Raw genomic sequence first — 23,821 nt, 5'->3', positions numbered from 1 at the left:
ACACACACACACACACACACACATTCTAATGCACTTCTCCCAACTCAAAGAGCCAATACATGAAAATGTGAACATTAACCTCAATTTTTGAACACCCTGAAACTGCCAAAAGAAACGCCAATTTGTTCAAATAAAAGCATTGTATATCATTTATCAACGTGCAGCAGAAAAGCTTCACATCACAAAATTCCAGGACATAGCAAAAGATTAGATTTCAAAAATTCAGATGAAAAAATTAAGCATGTTACCTTGATAATTGCCACATAAGGTTTTTGATCCTTGTCCTCAGGAACCAGAAGTACCGGATCCTCCTATCAACAATCAGAAGGAAATTCATAAGAACAATCAGTGATCACGAAGTTCATGTTCACACGAGAACAAGTATAACGAGATGCAACTCGTCCCATGGACTCATCCTTTTAAACGTTTTATGTCCTGGACGTGTTCAAAACTACGAAGTATGCTTAAGATACCATAAAAAATGCACATGATACTATTACTTGAGATAACAAATTCAGAACATGATGCCAGCATATTAGGGATATACCAAGCCCTAGCTACTGCCAACTACAAGAATCCACTTTTCACGGCTTCAGTCTCACATTTTTTTTCAAGCCCATACAACTGTCGATACTAAGTAGATTAACAAACACTGAAAAAAAAAATGCGAAAACTAAGTAGAATTCTAAAAAAATATAGCAACACTAAAAACCAAACAACCAATAACACAAAGTAACTCACGAGATCATATCTGTTCCCATCATATTCAAACGCATTGTAATGGCTCTTCCTTCCCCTCCCTTTCCCAGAAACCCTAACAGCATCCCCAACCGGCTTCGCGTCCTCTTGCGACTGATCGTCCTCATTTTCATCATCTGCCTGCTGTTTATAAGCTTCCACCTCCTTCTCTCCCTTGTTTCTACTCCTTCTACTCCTGCGATTTCTCTCTTCCCCTTCCTCCTCCAGCTCCTCCTCCTCTTCCTCTATGAACTTCATCTTCTTCCTCTTCCTCCGAATTGGCAAGTTGTCGTCTGAATTAGAGAATTGCTGCTTCGTTGCCGGCACTTCATCTTCCTCATCGCTAGTAGAAACCTGCGCAAATCTTCGGTTCCCCATCGTGAAAATGGGCGAGAAATTCCAATCAATGGCCGATGTTCAGTCTTCGAATCTCTCTGTGTGACTGAAATCGTTTTTGGTTTTCGCGGGGGAAAAACAGCGTAGCAGAGAAAAGGGTTTTTATAGGATGTGGGCCCCGTAAGAAGTAATTCGCCACGCTTTCTCTCCACTCCCTCAACTCTGCCGCCTCACGCAATTCAAGTGAAAATGGAACCATTAATCACTGTTCTTTTTTTTTTTTTTTTTTTTTTNATTTAATTTTAGTTCACACCTTTAGTAAAACTTAAATTAGTCATTATGGTTTAACTTTCCAAAATATATATATATATATATATATTAATTCCTTTTACAAATTTTGGCGTCTTTTTTTTTACATATAAAAATATTATTATGGTAGAGCATAAAATCAGAAATTTAAAAACGCATATATTAATAAAATAAAATGAAATTCAAAGAATATAAATTGATTCCTTTTGTTCAATAATAAGTGAGAATGGAATTTTAAATACGTCATTCAAGGTGACAATTTAAATATTCGCTATTTCTTAAATTTAAATATCCGCTATTTTTTAAATACAAAGAATTTTTTTATCAATACATTAAAAATATTAAGTTGACTGTTAAGAAATTAGAAAGCATCGAAGAATAAAGCATATTAAAATATAATAAAAAATGAAAAGCATGGAAGAATAAAGCTGATAAATTATAAAATAAAGAGTAGAAAGCATTGAAGAATAAAGCCTACTAACTGTATTATCAAAATTGTAAAGCAAATTAATTATGTAATAAAAATTCGAAACACATTGAAGAACAAAACGGATTAAGTCAAAATTAGGAAGCATTGAAGAATAAAGTAGATTATTTATGCAACTAAAATTATAATTAATTTAATAATAAAATATATACTAAATACCCGAGATTTAACAATAAAATATACTATAACCATATTTGAATTATATGTATGGTTAGATGAACACGACTCTCCACAATAGTATGATATTGTCCATTTTCAGCATAAGTTGTCCATGACCCATTTTGAGATAAGCTCTCAATGAGTTTGCTTTGAGTTCTCCAAAAGTGTCCAGTTTGAGCCGAAGCGGTCCATTGCCCCTTTTGAGCATAAGCTCTCCTAGGTTTGCTTTGAGCTTTTCCAGAAGGTTGCCCATTTTTTAGCATAGCTTTCATGGCTTTGCTTTGAGTTTCCCCAAAAGGCCTCAAACCAATGGCCGATGATGTGGGACTTTCATCATCCAACACCTCTCCTTGTCTTCCTTTAATCAAGGTTCAACGCATTTGGAGTCTTAGTTATTTTTTAATATGTCTAATCTCTCGTGACTTTGCTTTGGGATTCTCAAAAGACCTCAAACCAATGGAGAGAGTATTATTTGATTATAAACTCACGAACATTCCATAAATTAATCGATGTGGGACTTTCATCATCCAATATATACAATACAACGTATATACACATGAAAACTGCATGTATGTGGAGCAGAGTAAAACCGTACACTCAACCGCACCGTATCCGGCCTTTTCCTTCCACTATATTAGGCCGTTTTTTTCCCTCCGTTTCTCAAATCCATCGCTCGCTTGCCAAATCTCCTACAAAAAGGAAAAGCGAAGAGCGCCGGAGGGTTCTACGCTTCCAGGTAATTGTTTGATGATGAAATTCCGAAAACAACTCCATGTGTCCGATCCATTTTTCTGTTCTGCAGTTGATTTTTCTTTCAGTATTCGACCTGTTGTTGTAGTATGGATTTGTTTTTACTGTATTTTGCTGTTTTGTCATGGTTTTCTTCGGAATAGAGTGTAACTGAGCGGTTGCCTACTGTTTAGAATCGCGCAATGGCTCTGGTTTCACAGACTGGTTCGGCTCACCGGATTGGTGTAGAGAGTGTACGACGGAGTGGAGGATTTATGGCTTTCAAGTTGTGCACTCATATGGAGTCGTTGAAGATGAAGGAGAATCTTATTAGTGCGTCTTCTCTGTCGTACAGTTCTGGTAATCTCGCGGATGGTTTGCGTATAGACAGCGCGAGGATGAGGTCGAAGCGTGGAGGTAGGGTGATTGTTGCTACGGGTGCACCGGCCGAGGAAGCAACAGTGGCTACCCAACCGTTGACGAAAGAGGATCTCGTGGCTTATTTAGCTTCTGGATGCAAGCCAAAGGAAAAGTGGAGGTTAATATTTCATACGCTTTCCCGTATTTAAATCAGAAAACTAACTTCCCTCAGTGTGCTTTTGGTTGTTATTCATCATTTACTAATAACAAATTTGTTCAACTTATTCATGCCAGTCACTGTAATCAGATTGTATGCCCTATACATACATACATACATGTATATATATACACTCGCACACACCTTTTGTTATTTCTTCACTTTTGCTCGGATTTTGGCAAGTTTACTGGATAATTTTTTTCATCTTTTTATATCTTATTCTTTTCAAGAAATATTTTAATGAGTGTTCTTTATTCTTTTATTATAATTTCTATTAAAAATTAAAATAACATAGCAATAGATCTAATAATATTTTAACTTAAAATTTAATACTAAATAAATAAATATATATATATATATATATATATATATATATATATATATATNGCTTTGGGATTCTCAAAAGACCTCAAACCAATGGAGAGAGTATTATTTGATTATAAACTCACGAACATTCCATAAATTAATCGATGTGGGACTTTCATCATCCAATATATACAATACAACGTATATACACATGAAAACTGCATGTATGTGGAGCAGAGTAAAACCGTACACTCAACCGCACCGTATCCGGCCTTTTCCTTCCACTATATTAGGCCGTTTTTTTCCCTCCGTTTCTCAAATCCATCGCTCGCTTGCCAAATCTCCTACAAAAAGGAAAAGCGAAGAGCGCCGGAGGGTTCTACGCTTCCAGGTAATTGTTTGATGATGAAATTCCGAAAACAACTCCATGTGTCCGATCCATTTTTCTGTTCTGCAGTTGATTTTTCTTTCAGTATTCGACCTGTTGTTGTAGTATGGATTTGTTTTTACTGTATTTTGCTGTTTTGTCATGGTTTTCTTCGGAATAGAGTGTAACTGAGCGGTTGCCTACTGTTTAGAATCGCGCAATGGCTCTGGTTTCACAGACTGGTTCGGCTCACCGGATTGGTGTAGAGAGTGTACGACGGAGTGGAGGATTTATGGCTTTCAAGTTGTGCACTCATATGGAGTCGTTGAAGATGAAGGAGAATCTTATTAGTGCGTCTTCTCTGTCGTACAGTTCTGGTAATCTCGCGGATGGTTTGCGTATAGACAGCGCGAGGATGAGGTCGAAGCGTGGAGGTAGGGTGATTGTTGCTACGGGTGCACCGGCCGAGGAAGCAACAGTGGCNGGACAGCGCGAGGATGAGGTCGAAGCGTGGAGGTAGGTTGATTGTTGCTACGGGTGCACCGGCCGAGGAAGCAACAGTGGCTACCCAACCGTTGACGAAAGAGGATCTCGTGGCTTATTTAGCTTCTGGATGCAAGCCAAAGGAAAAGTGGAGGTTAATATTTCATACGCTTTCCCGTATTTAAATCAGAAAACTAACTTCCCTCAGTGTGCTTTTGGTTGTTATTCATCATTTACTAATAACAAATTTGTTCAACTTATTCATGCCAGTCACTGTAATCAGATTGTATGCCCTATACATACATACATACATGTATATATATACACTCGCACACACCTTTTGTTATTTCTTCACTTTTNATGCTTTTGGTTGTTATTCATCATTTACTAATAACAAATTTGTTCAACTTATTCATGCCAGTCACTGTAATCGGATTGTATGCGCTATACATACATACATACATACATGTATATATACACTCGCACACACCTTTTGTTATTTCTTCACTTTTGCTCGGATTTTGGCAAGTTTACTGGATAATTTTTTTCATCTTTTTATATCTTATTCTTTTCAAGAAATATTTTAATGAGTGTTCTTTATTCTTTTATTATAATTTCTATTAAAAATTAAAATAACATAGTAATAGATCTAATAATATTTTAACTTAAAATTTAATACTAAATAAATAAATATAATATATATATATATATTTTGGTCTTAATATGTGCGTGTGTGTAAAGTGATGGGGCCAGGAATTTGGCTGGNATTATAATTTCTATTAAAAATTAAAATAACATAGCAATAGATCTAATAATATTTTAACTTAAAATTTAATACTAAATAAATAAATATATATATATATATATATATATATATAATCTTAATATGTGCGTGTGTGTAAAGTGATGGGGCCAGGAATTTGGCTGGACTGGAGACAAGGACGCGAAATGCAATTCCGAGAAATCGCTCCTTGCTCTTTTACTCATTATAATCTGCAGCTTTTGAAAACACTATCAATTTTTTTATTTTTTTTTATTTTAACAATTTGATCCTGGGTCCCCGGCAGAATTGGCACAGAACATGAGAAGTTTGGATTCCAGATTGGAAGTTTACGTCCCATGACGTACGAGCAAATAAGTGGGTTGCTAAACGGGCTTGCAGAGAGGTTTGGTTGGGAAAAAGTAATGGAAGGCAGCGACATTATAGGGCTCCGGCAGGTAAACCGCCCAGACCCTGCCAGTAAATACTGGCGAAATAGCAACGTAGCACCTATGCACTGCGTCTGACCTGTTTATAAGTAGATGCTCTGTTGGTATCCTTCCAGAAGAAATGTTTCCATTTTCTTCCTAACACGAGATTATTATGGACCAGGGTATGCAAGGTATATCACTGGAACCTGGGGGTCAATTTGAACTCAGTGGTGCCCCTCTTCAAACTTTGCATCAAACCTGTGCTGAAGTTAATTCACACCTTTACCAGGTTTGTGCCACGTTGCTCCTGTATGGCGTGCACACATTTTCTGTTCATTTTCAATGCCTATCCTCCCTTTTATTTTTTTTTTCAAAAGTTCCAACACCGTTTTGAGAGATTTCTCACAGTTAATTATGGGAACCTGAGAGAATAACCCCTAAAATTATATTCCCTGCCCTANATTTTTTCAAAAGTTCCAACACCGTTTTGAGAGATTTCTCACAGTTAGTTATGGAACCTGAGAGAATAACCCCTAAAATTATATTCCCTGCCCTACGTTATTTTATATATATCTTAATTTTCTTTTACTTAGTAAATATATATTGTAATATTTAGATTCCATTTTTTTAGAAATTATGTTAAATATTACATTTACTTTTTGTTTATGAAAAGTTATTAAAATTTTAAATATGAATTATATTAAAAAAAATAAAAATTATTCAAAACGAATGATATTTTAAAAGAAAATAAATTAAAAATGAGAAAAATGTATGTGAAAAATCTCGTAGAATAAATGAATAATTTCACCAACATAAGAAGAATCAAAATAGAAGACGTCACATCTCCAGTTTTAATTGTAAATTATCTGGTTGACTTCTGTAGGCGAAAGCTGTAGCTGAGGAGATGGGTATTGGATTTTTAGGAATTGGATTCCAGCCCAAATGGAGACGTGAAGACATACCTATGATGCCCAAGGTATACCTCTCTCTCTCTCTCTCTCTATATATATATATATATGTTTAGCACGTTTTACACGAATTATTATTTGGTGTCAGGGACGATACAAGATTATAGAGAATTACATGCCCAAAGTTNATTTGGTCTCAGGGACGATACAAGATTATAGAGAATTACATGCCCAAAGTTGGTTCACTTGGGCTGGACATGATGCTTAGGACATGCACCGTGCAGGTTAATCTAGATTTACGTCCTCTAAATGAGGTCAATGAGTCTACTTTTTCTAAATCAGATTAATTGTCTAATAATTCATGNTAGGTCAATAAGTCTACTTTTTCTAAATCAGATTAATTGTCTAATAATTCATGTAGGTTAATCTAGATTTTGATTCCGAAGCCGACATGATCAGAAAGTTCCGAGTGGGTCTTGCTCTTCAACCTGTGAGGAACCTTGTCTTTTTAAATATGAATTATGTTTTAAAAGCTACGTCTGTTCAATGTGTCTGAATACTTGTATAAGTGAACAGATAGCAACTGCTCTGTTTGCCAATTCACCATTTACCGAAGGAAAGTCAAATGGTTATTTGAGCATGAGAAGGTATGCTCTTGTTGGTTTTCATATAAATTTTTTTCTCTGTTTTTCTCCCTCCCTACCACATTAATCCATGCTCATGTTGCTTTTCAATTGAATTTCTGTATTAGAACAGCCAAATATGGACCGATACTGATAATAGCCGCACTGGTATGCTTCCATTTGTATTCGATGACTCCTTCGGGTAATCTGCCTCTTCCGGAACCGAGCTTTTTCTTTGCAGTGCTTTTCTTTATAAATATTTCCTGGGATTTCTTCTTCCTTAATGTATGTCGATGATTAAATTCAGTATTTTCTTTTATAATCTTCTTATGACGTTCTAGAGATTATTGTAACTTGGTGGCTCATAGCATGCATCATAACTGAAGAATCAAGCTAGGGTGCCCTAGCCTTTGCAACTTCTTGTATTTTTTTTTTTTTTTTTTTTTTNATGCAGATTTGAGAAGTATGTTGATTATGCTCTTGATGTTCCAATGTATTTCATATATCGGAAAAAGAAGTTTATTGACTGTTCTGGAATGTCCTTCAGGGTATGCATTTACCCATCATAATCGTCCAATTGCGAAGCTTTCTGTCTATCTCTTCCTTTCTATTGATCTCAATTTTTATTTTTAAGTTATTGACAATCGGTACATTATTGGGTTGTCTTTCCACAGGACTTCATGGCAGGAAAGCTCTCTCCAGTTCCTGGAGAATTTCCAACACTTTCTGATTGGGAAAATCACTTGACTACAATATATCCAGAGGTATCCTATGATCAATTTGCTCCAATATTGTGCTTGTTATGACCTAATTATAGGATAAAATTTTCCCATATTACTCAGGTCAGGTTGAAGAGATATTTGGAGATGAGGGGTGGTGATGGGGGCCCTTGGAGGAGAATATGTGCTCTGCCAGCATTTTGGGTAATCTTCATGATATAATCAAGCCATGTAGACCTTTTCTTAGACATGGTTGTAATATGTATTCTAAAAACTAAGAAGCTTGCTTAAAATTTTGGAGTTGGTTCTTTCTGTCTGGGGGGGCGGTTCATTATTACTTGATCTATAACTATTCTATGTATAGAATCAGGTGTTTAGAGTACTGCTAATGCTCTCTCTTCAAATGTTAGGTTGGTTTATTATATGACGAAGTTTCCCTGCAAAATGCTTTAGACATAACAGCTGACTGGACACCTGAAGAAAGACAGATGTTGAGGAATGAGGTAATAGGATTTTAGGGGAAACATTTTTTTTCTTCTAGTTGCCCATTGCTACTTGTGAGAAGCAGGGCAGACTCCGGCTCCTTCATTTGAACTAGGTTATGAAATTTAAATGTGTTGCAATAAATTCTACATGCCTTAATACTGAATAATTTTTTATCAGGTTCCAATAACCGGTCTCAACACACCATTTCGTGATGGGTTGCTGAAGCACGTTGCTCAAGATGTTGTTGAGTTAGCAAAGGTATGTCTAGCAATATTATTATCTCTTGTGAGTGCTGGTCTTATTATTGGCACCACTAATGTTGAGACTGGAACAAAAACTTCCCCACTTTCAGGATGGCTTAAAGAGAAGAGGTTTCAAGGAGTCTGGCTTCTTGAATGAGGTGACTGAAGTAGCTAGAACAGGTATGAACAACTTTTATGTTAATTTTTTGCACAAAAAGTATTGAACTCTCTCATTTTCCTTATTTCCTTTCTTTAAGAAACCTGAGTTCTATCTTTCAATTGGCTGAATTCCTGTAAGAAACCTGAATTCCTTGTTTTGCTTACATATTTGGAGCCCTAAAAAAACACTGCATGGGTTTAATTTAATTACAGGTGTGACACTGGCTGAAAAGATGTTAGGATTGTATAATGGAAAATGGGGACAAAATGTAGATCCAGTTTTCGAGGAGCTTCTATATTAAGCTGCATCTCTTTTAGTTATTGAGATTGTTACATGAACAACATAACTACACGTTCTTGAAACTTGTCCTTAGCTTGATGATGGTATTCATAGTTGTAGTAATTCTGTGATGGCCCTCTTTTGATTGTGGTGAATTGTAACCCTACAGCTTACCGAGCCATGAATCTTCTGTTCATCCAAAGGAAATAAAAAAATGCTCCCAATAGTTTGGGCTTCCTAGTGAAGTTACTGTTTTAGATCTTTTGGAAGATTATAAGAAATTGACCTAAACTGGATGTACGTTCATGTTTGGTAGATTTGTGTTGGTTCATTTATGTATTTTTTCTGTTATTTCTTTAAAACTTTTTTACAGCGAAATTTTAAAACAAAGTTTATTTGTTTTCCTTATAAAACTAAGTGTGAAAATTGCTTATAACATTGGATTCCAATGGATAGCAAGTAGGCAGCTTCCATTTGCTGTGGGACATTGTGATACAAAAATCCCACAAAGAATCCTTATTTAGCTGCACACAATCTGACAGACCATTTCCATCCATCCATCCATTCAATAATTGAACGCTCATAATAATCACTTGTAAGAACATATCATTAAGAAAATATTAATAGGGCCACTGGTTTTAATATTTGCTAATATAATTAAGAAAATATTAAAATTTGGTTCATATAGTTCCAAATGAAAACTCAATACTTATCTTTGAAATTAAGTTCGAAAAGGTTTATGCATACGTTCCTCAAGGTCCACGCACATCCTTTTCTATCTAACACTAAAGTTATATGACAAAATTTTAGTTCAAAATTGTCCTTCAATGCTTTTACCTTCCAACTAATTATTTTATGTTTTATTCCCGTGTTTTCTTTCAAACTTTCTCTATAAATCAATTTAAAGGTTTAAGTTGCTAAGGGGTTGCATTAAGCCAATTAAAGGCCTTAGTCAAAGAATTTACTAAATACTAGAGTGTTGCAACCTTAGCTTAAAAAATAAGAGCCGAAAAGCACTGGACGTTCGTATCCTCGAGAATGAAACTAAGTTGATCATTAAAGATGGGAGGAAATTATTGAAGTTGATTAACAGATGTGGGGATGAGTTAAGTCAAATCCCACCAAATTAGGAAGCAAAACATCAATTTTAAGGTGCAAATCCTTTTCCAATTGTTAAAATGTCAACCCATCCCACCAAACCAACAATCTAAAACCCAAATTTACTCCACTAATCTAATCTCTAATAAAAATTAACAACAATTATGTCCTCCTTTTTCTTGTTAACCCTGGTTCAAGAATAAATATAAAAAATAGCAATTAAGATATCAAATTCAAAATAGCAATTAAGATATCAAATTCGTCACTCCTTTTCAGTATGTTCGTGCCTCGCCTTCACTAAAATTTCTACCTACACTCCCAAAACTCGTCGCTCTAAACATCTCGAGTTCGAGGCTTGAGAGTATTAATATCTACACTAGTATGAAACACTTTAAACAGAAACTCAAAAGTAAATCTATACCACCTTCAAACTTAAAACTTGATCCTCAAAACAAGCAATTCCAAAAGGCAATAATAAGATGGTTATCATGAACAAGGCAGAGTATGTACATACACATACATACATACATATATATATATATAGAGAGAGAGAGATGTCTACCACCAGACACCAAGCAAGATATGAAAATATCTTTTGTAAACCCAATGATTTAGACAGGAAGGCATGAAGATAAGAGGATTGGATTAATTGGTGGTTGAAGTTTATGAATAAAGACAGAAGAAGTAGCAGTCTGCTGTTGTTGTCAGCTTCCTTGTCATCCAGCTCACACAACTCCAATTTGGAATTTGACAGGTCTCTCTTCATTCATACATTCCCACATGAAATTATTAATTCAATCTTCTTCCATGTCTTTCAACCTTCACTTTCACTATCCTTTTACGCCATTTCCCCCTCAACATAAAGACTAGAAACTCCATTTCACTTCATCCTGAAAACCCCCTTATATATCCCTCCCTCCCTCCTTCCCTCTGCCTGCAAACCCTCAAACCATCTGCCATTTCCCTCTTGCTTTCCTCTGCTTTCAAAAATGAGAGAAATCCTCCATCTTCAAGCAGGACAGTGTGGAAACCAAATCGGGGCTAAGTTTTGGGAAGTTGTTTGTGATGAACATGGCATAGATCCCACTGGAAACTACACCGGAACTAGTAACCTTCAACTCGAAAGAGTTAATGTTTACTACAACGAAGCGAGCGGCGGCCGGTACGTTCCGAGGGCTGTTCTGGTTGATCTTGAACCAGGAACCATGGACAGCCTCAGAACAGGTCCTTATGGGAATATATTCAGGCCTGATAACTTTGTTTTTGGGCAAAATGGAGCTGGAAACAACTGGGCTAAAGGCCATTACACCGAAGGAGCTGAATTAGTTGATTCTGTTCTTGATGTGGTCAGAAAAGAAGCTGAGAATTGTGACTGTTTACAAGGTATGAATATGAGATGACTATGAGATCTGTTCTTCCCATATTCAATACATAAGATGTTATTTCTACTCTAATAAATATTGAGAGTAATCAAAATCCTGATCTTGGTTTGAATGTGGAACAGGGTTTCAAGTTTGCCATTCACTTGGAGGAGGGACTGGATCTGGAATGGGAACCCTACTGATATCAAAGATCAGGGAAGAGTATCCTGACAGGATGATGTTAACTTTCTCTGTGTTCCCTTCACCTAAGGTCTCAGATACAGTGGTTGAGCCCTATAATGCCACTCTCTCTGTGCACCAGTTGGTGGAGAATGCTGATGAGTGCATGGTTTTGGATAATGAAGCACTCTATGATATCTGCTTTAGAACCCTCAAGCTCACCAATCCCAGTTGTAAGTTTCTCTCCCAGTATCACATGTTGTAGCAATCAATATACTTGAGATGCAATAGCTCTCTTATTCCGATTTTTGTGTGCTTTAGTTGGTGATCTCAACCACTTGATTTCCACAACCATGAGTGGAGTTACATGCTGCCTTCGCTTCCCCGGCCAGCTCAATTCCGACCTCCGAAAGCTCGCTGTGAACCTCATCCCTTTCCCACGACTCCACTTCTTCATGGTTGGTTTTGCACCCTTGACTGCTCGTGGCTCGCAGCAGTACCGTGCGCTCACCATCCCTGAGCTCACACAGCAAATGTGGGATGCCAAAAACATGATGTGTGCTGCTGATCCTCGCCATGGTCGATACCTAACTGCCTCGGCTTTGTTCCGTGGCAAGATGAGTACCAAGGAAGTCGACGAACAGATGATTAACGTACAGAACAAGAACTCATCCTACTTTGTTGAGTGGATTCCAAACAATGTTAAGTCAAGTGTTTGTGACATTCCACCAACTGGGTTGTCGATGTCTTCGACATTCATGGGAAACTCAACCTCAATACAAGAGATGTTTCGACGAGTCTCCGAGCAATTCACGGTCATGTTCAGGAGGAAGGCGTTTTTGCATTGGTACACAGGGGAGGGAATGGATGAGATGGAGTTTACAGAGGCTGAGAGTAATATGAATGATTTGGTATCAGAGTACCAGCAGTATCAAGATGCTGTAGCAGAGGATGAGGAGGAAGATGATATGCTGGAGCACGAATAAGAGTGGAATTGAAGATATATCCTGCTAAATTTCTGTTTCAGTTGCTAAGTATGTGGGCTTTGGGGTGAATAAGTTGTTGTTTGATGATGTGAGTTTTGGTGTATTGATGTGCTAAATTTGTTGTTGCATTAAATTATTGATATATGGCATGAGTTCTGTAAGTATGATGAAAATTTAAATGAAAAAGTTTGATATTTCTTGCTGTAAACAGTCTCTGTAGAGTAGACAGCATCTGAGATGCATTCCTATTGTCGACCTACAGAGTTTCTTACCTCAATCCTTGTAACAATCTAAGCCCACTGCTAGCAAATATTGTCATCTTTCGACTGAAATACGCCTGCAAGGGAGAGGTCTCAACACCCTTATAAAGAATGCTTCGTTTCCCTCTCTAACCAATGTGGGATCTCACAATTCACCCTCCTTTGGGCCCCATCAAGGACACTGCCCAGTGTATGGCTCTAATACCATTTGTAACAGCCCAAGCCCACCGTTAATTAATATTGTCTTCTTTGGGCTTTTCTTTCTGGACTTCTCTTCAAGGTTTTAAAACATGTCGGCCAAGGAGGGGTTTCCACACCCTTATAAAGAATGTTTCGTTTCCCTCTCAAATCGATGTGGAATCTTACAATCCACCCCGTTTTGGGGCCCAACCTCCTCACTGGCACACCACCCAGTGTCCGAATCTGATACCATTTGTTACAACCTGAGCCCACCGCTAGCAGATATTGTCCTCTTGGGGTTTTTCTGCCAGGATTCCCCTCAAGGTTTTAAAACGTGTCTGTTAAGGAGAGGTTTACACACGCTTATAAAGAATACTTCATTTCCCTCTCCAACCGACGTGGGATCTCAAAATCTATTCCATTTCCTGATTTGAGAATTTTTCAAGTTCATAGGAATTCAAACGTTGGGTTTGGAGTTGAGTTTTTATTTTATTTTTTCTTTTTTTAGTTTAACACATGAGGTTAGGAATACAAATCTCTAAGCTCTTCGATCTCTGATATATGTCTTAACTAGGTGAGCTATTATGGAAAAAAAAAGCAATAACGTGTAACTAGTCACCCTTAATCAGCTCAACAATGATGTTTGTACACAAATTATAAGCATTGGAAATTGGCAAGAGCATTCTCCATTTCAACCTCGAATGCAATTTAAAAGTGAATCCTTTACAGATAAATGATGTTCAGAAAGCAACATAATCAATCATATCACAAAATGCTTGTATTAAGAAAGGAACAAATGCAATAAGACTAACTGTAGTNCAAGAGCATTCTCCATTTCAACCTCGAATGCAATTTAAAAGTGAATCCTTTACAGATAAATGATGTTCAGAAAGCAACATAATCAATCATATCACAAAATGCTTGTATTAAGAAAGGAACAAATGCAATAAGACTAACTGTAGTTTTGAATAAAGAAGTTATCCAACACCCTCAGAAAAACTCAGCAAATCAACTCATCCAGAAGTGATCTTAAAAAAACTTCAACTTGACAATATGAACAAATCAAGGTCAGGTAGAAGTACCTCCATTTCTCTCCATTCAAACTCTAGATGTTGATAATCCTAAGCCCACGTTTTGCGATATGTACGAACTCTGATCTGTTCTCATCTCGAGAAGAACAGCAATTTCAATGGAGAGTTTCTGTCTATCATTTTGCCAGTTCTCAGGTTGCTGCATTCCTTTTACTTTCGAGGACAGAACCCTCCCGGAGCGCTATATGTGCCTCGTTGTCCTTTCCAAGGGCGAAAAGTGCAGAAGCTTGCAGATACGATGCAACATGCCAAAGAGGAGATATTACTTGGGCTTGCATTGCATCATCAAGGGCTTCCTGTGGCATACTGCTTATCAGATAGGCCAAACTCCGACGCGCAAATACTGTTGGAGAAACCATGGTCCCAACCTCTATGAACTGCAATGAAGCGCGGACTGGTCAATAAAATAGCAAGTACTCCAAGATACATGAAAAGTACGCAGTTCTACAAGGCCATCCCCACAGATTCTGTAAAGAAAACTTCCCTTTCCTCAATGATCCTCGTCCAAACAATATGCCACCAGCTTCATATTATGGGTAAGAACAGGAAGTTTTAAGGATATATCCTACAATGGAAGGGCAAATTTAAAGAACTCATAAGAACATGAACAAGTAAGAAGATTTAGACCTGGGTATAGCACTCAATTGCAGCTCTGAAATCCTTCTGCCGGAAAGCAAAGTCGCCCTTTTTCTTCGAGGTCAACGTGTCCTGCATCTGGTTAGTCCACATCTGGAACGAGAGCTGCATACAAGACGGTATACAGCAATTAACTGACAATTTACTGAATGCTAAGCAAATTTCAGACTGTGTCACTCAGAAAACCAATGAACAGATAAGAGTGTAGGCGTAAAGTTTCTAATAATTAACAAACCTCAGTTGCTGCACCCTCATCATCCTTATACCCAATATTTTCTAAGATTTCATGTATGGCTGTCATATCCATTCTTAAGCTAGCTTCACCGAGAGATGACAGATTCATAGTTGCAGCATCATGTGGTATGCCCATCAATGCATGGGAAGGAACCTGTCACAGAATTAACCATGAGCTCATTCTAAACAACAGTAAAAAAGCTAAAAATTAACAAAAAAAAACCATATCCGAAACCAAATCTTTTGAAAATCAAATCAATTGAGCCAACAAAAACCAACAAATTCTATCCAAACAAACTATTTTTTGTTTATTTGTTTTGTAGTTTAGGAGAAACATTCTTTATAAGGGTGTGGAAACCTCTTCCCAGCAGACGCATTTTAAAAACCTTGAGGAAAAGCCCAAAGAAGACAATATCTACTAGCGGTGGGCTTGAGCTGCTATATCTATACTAAGCAAATAAACCAAATAGCCAGATATTATCATTAGATCTTATGCTAGCATGCTTCTTGTCTAAAATCTAGCAGCTCATACAGTAAATATGAACTTATGCGTCGTACAAGTTACCATAAGAGATTGATAAGGGAGATACTCGAAATGATAAATGCAAGCACTAAGCGGGTGGGGGGTAAGTTACCTCGACATCTTTCTGAAGAGGAATCAATGCCGCAACTAATGATTTTGTATTGGGACGCTCTCTAGGTTCATATTGTAAACAGCGTGAAGCAAGCCGCACTAATTCAGTACCCTCATCATTTGAGAATTGTCCTTCCAGACAAGAATCAGTAAGCATCTGAAGATTCCTGTCCCGTATGAGGTCTAGAGCCTGAGAGATGTCCAAACAAATATTAGTAAAGTAAAAAACTTGGTACCGAATTTATGAACGACAACATACAGAGGTAACAATAGAGATTTCCAAGAAGTAATTTGTTGTTTTCTATCCATACCAAACATTGCCAGATCTTAAAAGAACTCATGCCAAAACGATATAGAAACAGCTTTTCAAAACATAAGACACTTACATGGCTTGGAGGAATATGTTTTCCACTTAGAAGATCAAGCAAAAGAGTTCCAAAGCTGTATATGACACTTTCTGGTGTTATTCCACCTGCAGAGAAAACCATAAGTACATAGAAAGGTAAGAGTACTAAATAAGCGCGTATGGCAAACATGAGCGTAACTCAATTGTTAAGGTATTTCTACTCCCACTAAGATGTCGTGTGTTTCAATCTCCCACCTTACATGCGATGTAATATTCTAAGTAGTCACCATGACGCTTGAAGTTTGAACCCAATATATGAGCATAATTTCACGTGGTATAATAAAATTTTCATCCAGATAGAGAGCATATACCTGTCCTTAAATATTCAGGGGGAGTAAATGCCAAATTTGTGCTGTAACTTCTCCCATCTCTACTATTTTTCATCAGACCGAAACATGAAAGTCGAGGGTTCCCTTCCTAAAAGAAGATATGTTTAGTGTGAATAACTTAGTCAAATCCTAACATGAGGGTATAAGATATGGAAGAAAAGATAAAATGATACATACATCATCAAAAACAATTCTGTAAGCATTTAGATCGTGATAAAGTGCTCGCCCTTTGCTGGTGCAATATTCAAGAGCCTGTGCAAGATGTAGTGCCACCCTTAACCGCATCGACCACTTCATAGGCTGATTTTCCCCTGAATAGCACATGTACAAAATTTAGGAAACAATGTGTGACAGATGCTTAGTGTTGTTGCCATATTTGCAAGTGCCCCTAAATTTTAATTGTCAAAACATTGGAGATGAAATTAAAAAATGGTGTATGCAGTAAGGTCGAAATAAAATATTTAACATATTATCACGGTATCGACAGGGAAGGATAGGCGTGTTGGATGATGGAAGTCCCACATCGGCTAATTTAGGGAATGATCATGGGTTTATAAGTGAGGAATACTAACTCCATTGGTATGAGGCCTTTTGGGGAAGCCCAAAGCAAAGCCATGAGAGCTTATGCTCAAAGTGGACAATATCATACCATTGTGGAGAGTCGTGTTCGTCTAACAAGGCGTACAAGAAGGTCATAGGGATTGAACAAAAAAACAATTAATACCCACCACCTCAGAAGAAAAACGCCAAGCACTTAGATTGCATCTCCCATGAAGCAAAAATATTCATGATGTATAGAAAACAATCATGGCTTGAATGTGAAAATAGATAACCGCATCGACCACTTCATAGGCTGATTTTCCCCTGAATAGCGCACGTACAAAATTTAGGAAACATGTGCGGCAGGTAACCATATAAAAGAAATGAATGAATATACTAACGCAATAAAGCATGCCAAAGGACTAAAACACTCATCCACACATAAGTTAGCTTACAAAATTATGTCAACGTATAGTTAATCAATTTGAGAGAAACTTTAATGGGTGCAAATTCACATTCCCATATTTGCTAAGACGGCATCATGATTATGAGTTTTCAAATATGAAAAAAAAAAAAATTATATTTTCTGCGCACATATATAGACATTTTTACGTAATTTCCTTTTTACTCTCACATATATCACTGATAGATTTATACCGCTAATGAATATCTATTAGAGAAGGTGTCTATCACTAATAGACCAACCGACGTAAATCGATGATACTCGTCTATTGGTTTATTAGTATCCATCAATGATATATGATAGTAAAAACTAAATTAGGTCAAAATGTTGTGTCAAAACGGGAAGGATAGGCATACAAGAAGGTCACAGGGGTTGAACAAATAAACAATTAATACCTACCACCTCAGAAGAAAAATGCCAAGCACTTAGATTGCATCTTCCATGAAGCAAAAAATATTCATAATGTATAGAAAACAATCATGGCTTGAATGTGAAAATAGATATAATGTAGCTGATATGAAGTTCAAGTGCATCAAAAGAATAATAACTTCAATGAACTTACAATGAAATAAGTGCTTTGCTAATGTTTCATTGGGCATAAATTCTGCAACAAGCAACCGCTCCTCGCCCTCGAAGCAACAGCCAAGTAAATTTGCCAATCTATGGTTTCGAAGCTGACCGACAGCTCTTGCTTCCTCCTAAAAAAGTATATATTGCAGACATATAGATCATGGGCTGATGGAAATTTCATCAAGATTTGTATCGAAATACTCGAGATGCAATATACCAACACAAGATTCTGTTTGTTCATTTGAGAGTCAAACAAAGAGCAAGCTAGATAAGACAGATTAAAAGTTAGGTCCCTAGACCTTCATAACAGAATATAATAAGCCCAAGATTGTAAATTGAAATGCCCCTAACGTATGTAGTTCATTTCAATTACTGGACATTGGAGGAAATTTGTGTAATATCTTGTTATCAAGTAGGTTGATATCTTGTAGCTCACATTCTTTCAAGAATGTGTTCACTATCTACCAGAAGTGGTCATCCCTACCAAACTGGAAAGGGCAACCTAATCGAGTCCTCCATGGACCTCGAAATGAATATGTGTAAATGCATTTGAATGCACGAGAATATGGCAACATAGAAATGCAAAATGGAGACCGTACTAACCAAAAACTGTCTAGCATCTGGCCAGGCTGATCTATTAAATCTTTTGACGGCGATTCGTCTCTGGTTATCGAGTTTCCCCTTGTAAACCACATTCGGAGCCTTTTCCCCATGTTCAGATACTATATTTTCAACAGCAAATCCAGACGTAGCCGTCCTCAATTGATCAATGGTGAACTCACGAAATGTGGGCACATCCAACTCGCTCTTCACAACACTTTCTGAACATATGAACAACATGAAAACATGAGCATTAGAATTCTCAGGAACCTCTAAAATGCACAAACTTATTACCATCTTCTGGAACACTAGCAACTGGTTTGGTTTCCTCTGAACCAAAACAACAATCTGCGAACTTCGAACACTCACAACCCATCCCGATAACCAAATTTGACCACAGATGCAATGATTATGATTCAGAGCTTTAGATTATAAAAGTGCTTGTAAAGCTCCTCTAGTCCATCCAACGCCACATGCCAATGAGCCAATCCAATAGAATCCTGAAGAAGCCAAATTAGACATACCCAAGTCAAATTCATCAACCCCTTTCACATATAACCCCACAAAAGCTAAGCAGATGGATGCGAAGAAACCCAAATCGTATCTAATCGCAGAAAAGAAAGTGTGTGCTAAACAAGAACGCAAAAATCCGATTCAGAGTTCACTTGAGCTAAGGAAAATCCGATAGCAACGCTTTAAGAACAGAAACAAATGCAAAAATAATCGCAAAAAACAAGTCAAATCCAAGTCAATTGAGGCGAAAATTACTCGAAGAAACCTATTTCTTGTAAATTCCTATCTGGGTCAACTCAATAGGATCTAAATTGAGCCACCGCTCGCAAAAATTCTGAGAACTCCCTGGATTCTCATAAAAGAAAAACAATTAACAAAGAACAAGGCACACCCACTTAAATTACAGAGCAGAAACAGACGCGTGCGTGCGTCCTAGAGCCAATCAACAAAATCCCTTTATAATCATGGCAAAGGTCACAAAAAGCAAGACCAAAAGTGTTTGTTTAGGAAAACGAGGCGAAATTAAAAAGGGAGTATGAGGTTGGAGAACCTGAATCAGCAAACTAAGCGGTTCTTAATTACTTGTGGATTCAGAAGCAAAGAAACCCAGAAGGAAAATTGAAGAGTAAAGAAGAATCGGTCTCAAAACAGAGTTATCGCTGTTCTGGAATTCATTTTCAGAGAACTTCATAAGAACCGAGTTGATGAAGGAGTCTGAAACAGAGAAAAAAAGAGTTGAAAGCTTTCAGATTTGGATGAGGAAAATTATTATTAAACAAAAGAAAAAAAGATTAAAACTTTTAAATATATTTTTGCAAAAAAATTGATACTCAACAAAATAATAATTTAAAAAATGCCATTTAAAACCAATTTTCTCTGTCTTTTTCTTGCAGCGAGCGTGTGTTTGGTCGTCCAATTACCTATTTCCACCGACATCACCCCTTTTTCCTGCTTTTTATTCATTAATAAATAATAATAATGTTTTTTTTTCTTTCTGTTTCCGTATTTCTAAAGCCTCCAAAATAACAAATATGTCTTTAAATTAAAATGCACATTTTTTTTATAATAAATTGTAAATTGCAAGCTGTATTTCGTAACATAATTAGCGTAAATTAGATTGATTTGATTTAACTGGAGGGATATAAATCTAGTGATCATCCCGACCTCGAAAAAAATAAATTTTACAAAGTTTTTTTTAGTTCGTAAAAAAATATACAACTAAATATTGTAACGATGTTGTGTCGATTTATCAAGTTATATGCTCTCGTCTAAAGAGATTAAAAGTTCGAACCCATCTAATGTAATTTAATGAGCCCGAGTCTCTCTTTTTTTCAATGGTCTTGGTGTTTGACCTTCGCAACGTGGGTTCGTCAAATTCTTAATTACCAAATAATAATAATAAGAATAATAAGAAGCTTCACTCATACATCACAACGTGAGGTCCTGCCCTTAGTCCGAGAGGGCTTATGTTTTTTTTTTCCACTTTTAAATATTTTAAAACCACTTAAAAATCATCTCAAATAAAATATAAAAATGTATCATTAAATTTATTAAATAAATTATAAAATTAAATTTGATTTATAAAATTAAAATGTAACATATTTTTTTTTTTCAAAGTATATAGATTGAGCGCACATAAATTCAAATTATATTTTATTTACGAGTTCATTAACGTAGTTAAATCAATTGATTAAGATAAATAAATAATGGGGTTACTCGGGTAGATTTTTCTATTATTAATACATTATTATTTATTAGCATCTAATTATAAATTTTGGAAACATATTAATGTGGTTTTTTTTGTAAATAAAAATTGTCCCTCGTTAATTTATCAATTTTGAACAAAAAAATATTTTAAAATAGACAAATGATAATAAGTAATTTTTAAATTATTTAAATATATACCAAAAGATTTGGGCCAAGGGCTTGATAATGAGCCTAATGAAATTTCAAGGGTTTTCCAAAGGTCTGGTCCTGACCAGATCAAATTGGGATTTCTTCCGAAAATTAATTGTATCGAGGTTCCGGATTCGGGCTTAATTCACTGTGCTTCATCTTCAAGTCTGCAGGTAATAGTTGGAATCTATGAATTCTATTGAGTTTTCAAGTTACAATGGATTGCGAATGAATTTGAATGTGCTGAGTTAATTGTTGCACTAATTGTACGTTTTGGTCTTCGAAGGCGCGAAGCTGAAAATGATTTGTGCGAATCAGCTGCTGGATAACATGGTTCACTGAGCTAGATAGTAGTACAAGATGAAGTACGTGAGGCCGTTGAATTTGTTTCGCGATTTGTTAAAGGGAAATGCCCTTGAACGTGGCCGTTTTTTGGGTTTAGATGTTGGTGATAAGTATGTTGGTTTGGCCGTCTCTGATCCAGATAATAAAATCGCATCGCCTCTTAGGTATTTTGTTTCTCTGTTCATAGTATTGTGTCTGAGAGATTTGTAGTAATGGGATTTAAGTTGAAGTTGAAATAACGTGACCAGTATTAGTTGTTCTTCGGTTCTGCAGTGTTTTGTTCAGGAAGAAAACCAATATGCATCTGATGGCTCTGGATTTTCAGAGATTGGTGAGATATTTTACTCTGTTTTGTGATGAATATTTGTTAAATGTTATTTGATGCAATGATAAATGATAAACAATGATTGAAGGGTGGTGCCACAAAATTCTGTAGGGAGGACTTTAATTTACTCGATCTTCAGTGAGTACCTTCTAATGTCCAAATGGGATTTCTTATGAAGCCACTATGAATTTAGGTAGATAGCTCTAGGTTTAAAATGTAATACATTAGCTCTAACTTCACCATTTTTTCCCCTCTTCTTCCGTGATGTGTTGCTGTGCAGCATAGTTATTTTTAATCTTTGATTATCTGATATTGAATTGCCAATGCTATTCTTTCTTGAAACCTTCAGTCATTTTCATGATGTGTATATTTACACCTGCTTCTGGTTTGTGTTTGCAGATCTCTGAACTTTCTCTGTCAGGGTTCATTGTTGGATACCCTTTCGATGGACAACGACGCAACGCCGATGTGTGTTCTTTATCTCTTGAAATTCATCATTATTCACTCTCATCTCTAATTGACATTACATTATTCTGTATACAGGCTGTGCAAGTGAAGATCTTCATCGATGACCTTTGTAAAACTGGAAAACTTGAAGGCGTAAAATATACTTTTTGGGATGAGTGCTTTACATCAAAGGTTGTCAATGTTATTAGTGTGGGCAGCCCTTCCTGTTAGTCTTGTGACTTATGTGACATGCCTTTCAATGTCTCTGTCAATTCAATGACTCGGTCATACAATTGTGATTATGTTTGAATTGTCTAGCTCACCTTTTTGAATCGTGGTATTGACTTGTGAATAGGCTGCTGCATAGCATTGCATTTCATTCAACATTGAATATTGAATTTGTGATTTTGATCTATGTACACAGAATGTGGAACTTCTGATAAAGCCATTGAAACTGCCTCCTATTTTGTCAAAGACAATAATTGACAAGTTTGCTGCGGTTGGAATACTTCAGGTAATTTGCAATTTTGTTTTCCTCTTTAGTTTTAGCTTTCTATTATCTTGCCAAGGTTCGTAGAATTGCATCTAAAACAGCAATTAAAACTTCAGTTCATTAACAATAGGGTGGTATATCTCAGGCTTACTTGGATCATTTTAACAGAAGACCAGAATTGGAAGAGAGGTAAAGTAAGATGGGTCATATGGGATCAGGTACTGGTTTGTCAATGAAGTTGCTTTCTTCGAAAATTTATTCCCTTAGTACGTGATTTTTGAAACTTCAAAGACCAAATAGAAACTAAATTTAATCATTACATGCAGATACTCCTAGACGGAACGATTTATTTTGAAGCTCAGTCCAAAAAGGGTCGCTGGTAATTCTTCGATATCGTCTTAATTTTAATTCAAGTGAGTGAATCATGTGCTCAAACTCAAGTAGTCAGCTTATTAGGCTCCTCTTTTTTGGAATTTTTCTTATGGAAATTGAGATCAAGTGCTTGTTTCCATGTTTGTTTATTTCTAGATGATTAGTAATGACAACAATGAGACCATATAATTTATTTTACAAATCATGCTCTTATATGTTAAAAATGGCTTACATGGGTATGATATAAAAAGAAGTTGCCATTTTAATTTCATTCAATAGGTCTCTAAATATATAATGAAGTTACATTTTAACCAAATTAAAAAAAGTATTTTCACTTTTAAGTGTTAGTTGACTTGGACTAAGATTAATATTGAAATAGTGAGTTATGAAAAAAAAAATATATAAAAAAAGAGTTCAAGTACCATAAGAACTTTGCAACATAATATTAAATGTTATTCTCCATGTTTTAAATATATGTAAAAATATTTTTTATTTTTTTAAAAAAATCTACCTTTATTATACTAATGAAACAAAAATAGTTTTTTAAAAAATAATTTTTTTTTAAGGATAAACCTATACTTACTTTCTCCTTCCCCTCTTTTTTTTTTTTCCATCAAAAGTTGATACTTAATTTTCATGAGAATGGGCATACCATAACAAAACCCACTCTAAAGCTAATCTATTTTTTTATTAAAAAAAAAACATTTATTTTAACATTACCAGAAAGAAAAAAAAAAAAAAAACATTCAAGGCAACACAGCTG

The 23,821-nt window shown here is 36.1% G+C and overlaps 5 protein-coding genes across 10 annotated transcripts in view; 3 read left to right on the top strand and 2 right to left on the bottom strand.

The window, feature by feature from the left end:
• Nucleotides 1–1,283, bottom strand: part of LOC111795499 — an 18,364-nt gene extending 17,081 nt beyond the window's left edge. Inside the window, exon 1 of the mRNA XM_023677962.1 lies at nt 1,169–1,283. The gene's annotated coding sequence lies outside the window, so the exon portion shown is untranslated. The remainder of the gene's footprint in view (nt 1–1,168) is intronic.
• A 1,414-nt stretch (nt 1,284–2,697) lies between these two features.
• On the top strand, nt 2,698–9,391 carry LOC111794754 (glutamate--cysteine ligase, chloroplastic-like). 4 transcript variants are annotated; one of them, XM_023676890.1, is made up of 17 exons: nt 2,698–2,765; nt 2,953–3,161; nt 4,511–4,645; nt 5,559–5,709; nt 5,864–5,971; nt 6,566–6,658; nt 6,791–6,874; nt 7,012–7,080; nt 7,167–7,237; nt 7,347–7,415; nt 7,668–7,761; nt 7,888–7,977; nt 8,056–8,136; nt 8,343–8,435; nt 8,596–8,676; nt 8,771–8,840; nt 9,033–9,391. In XM_023676890.1, exons 2-17 carry the CDS (start codon nt 2,962–2,964, stop codon nt 9,119–9,121), a joined length of 1,578 nt encoding a protein of 525 aa, XP_023532658.1. In that variant the 5' UTR covers nt 2,698–2,765; nt 2,953–2,961; the 3' UTR covers nt 9,122–9,391. The 4 variants fall into 4 exon arrangements, with proteins under 4 accessions (XP_023532658.1, XP_023532656.1, XP_023532657.1 ...); XM_023676888.1 differs by having other exon boundaries at nt 2,953–3,180; nt 4,530–4,645; XM_023676891.1 differs by having other exon boundaries at nt 2,702–2,765; nt 2,923–3,180; nt 4,530–4,645.
• A 1,588-nt stretch (nt 9,392–10,979) lies between these two features.
• On the top strand, nt 10,980–12,932 carry LOC111795490 (tubulin beta chain-like). Its single transcript, XM_023677945.1, has 3 exons — nt 10,980–11,580; nt 11,702–11,971; nt 12,060–12,932. The coding sequence occupies exons 1-3, from the start codon at nt 11,187–11,189 to the stop codon at nt 12,722–12,724; spliced, it is 1,329 nt and encodes a 442-aa protein (XP_023533713.1). The 5' UTR covers nt 10,980–11,186; the 3' UTR covers nt 12,725–12,932.
• A 1,051-nt stretch (nt 12,933–13,983) lies between these two features.
• Nucleotides 13,984–20,011, bottom strand: LOC111795543 (probable serine/threonine-protein kinase At5g41260). Of its 3 annotated transcripts, none has more exons than XM_023678030.1 (11): nt 19,731–20,008; nt 18,962–19,167; nt 18,671–18,888; nt 18,060–18,195; nt 16,672–16,805; nt 16,477–16,582; nt 16,146–16,231; nt 15,761–15,949; nt 15,127–15,279; nt 14,883–14,996; nt 13,984–14,632 (listed from the first exon to the last, which is right to left on the bottom strand). In XM_023678030.1, the coding sequence occupies exons 2-11, from the start codon at nt 19,041–19,043 to the stop codon at nt 14,387–14,389; spliced, it is 1,464 nt and encodes a 487-aa protein (XP_023533798.1). In that variant the 5' UTR covers nt 19,044–19,167; nt 19,731–20,008; the 3' UTR covers nt 13,984–14,386. The 3 variants fall into 3 exon arrangements, with proteins under 3 accessions (XP_023533798.1, XP_023533797.1, XP_023533799.1); XM_023678029.1 differs by lacking the exon at nt 19,731–20,008 and adding an exon at nt 19,436–19,682 and having other exon boundaries at nt 14,375–14,632; XM_023678031.1 differs by lacking the exon at nt 13,984–14,632 and adding an exon at nt 14,639–14,778 and having other exon boundaries at nt 19,731–20,011.
• Nucleotides 20,012–21,114: 1,103 nt separating this feature from the next.
• LOC111795559 (putative pre-16S rRNA nuclease) lies at nt 21,115–23,282 on the top strand. The gene is made up of 8 exons (XM_023678061.1): nt 21,115–21,249; nt 21,363–21,585; nt 21,695–21,752; nt 22,146–22,214; nt 22,290–22,385; nt 22,618–22,707; nt 22,832–22,904; nt 23,013–23,282. Exons 2-7 carry the CDS (start codon nt 21,437–21,439, stop codon nt 22,877–22,879), a joined length of 510 nt encoding a protein of 169 aa, XP_023533829.1. The 5' UTR covers nt 21,115–21,249; nt 21,363–21,436; the 3' UTR covers nt 22,880–22,904; nt 23,013–23,282.
• Nucleotides 23,283–23,821: the final 539 nt, after the last annotated feature.

Source organism: Cucurbita pepo, chromosome LG05, assembly GCF_002806865.2.
Source record: "Cucurbita pepo subsp. pepo cultivar mu-cu-16 chromosome LG05, ASM280686v2, whole genome shotgun sequence".
NCBI lineage: Eukaryota > Viridiplantae > Streptophyta > Magnoliopsida > Cucurbitales > Cucurbitaceae > Cucurbita > Cucurbita pepo.
The sequence above is the reverse complement of the archived record's forward strand: the minus strand, read 5'-3'. Positions and strand labels throughout refer to the sequence as shown.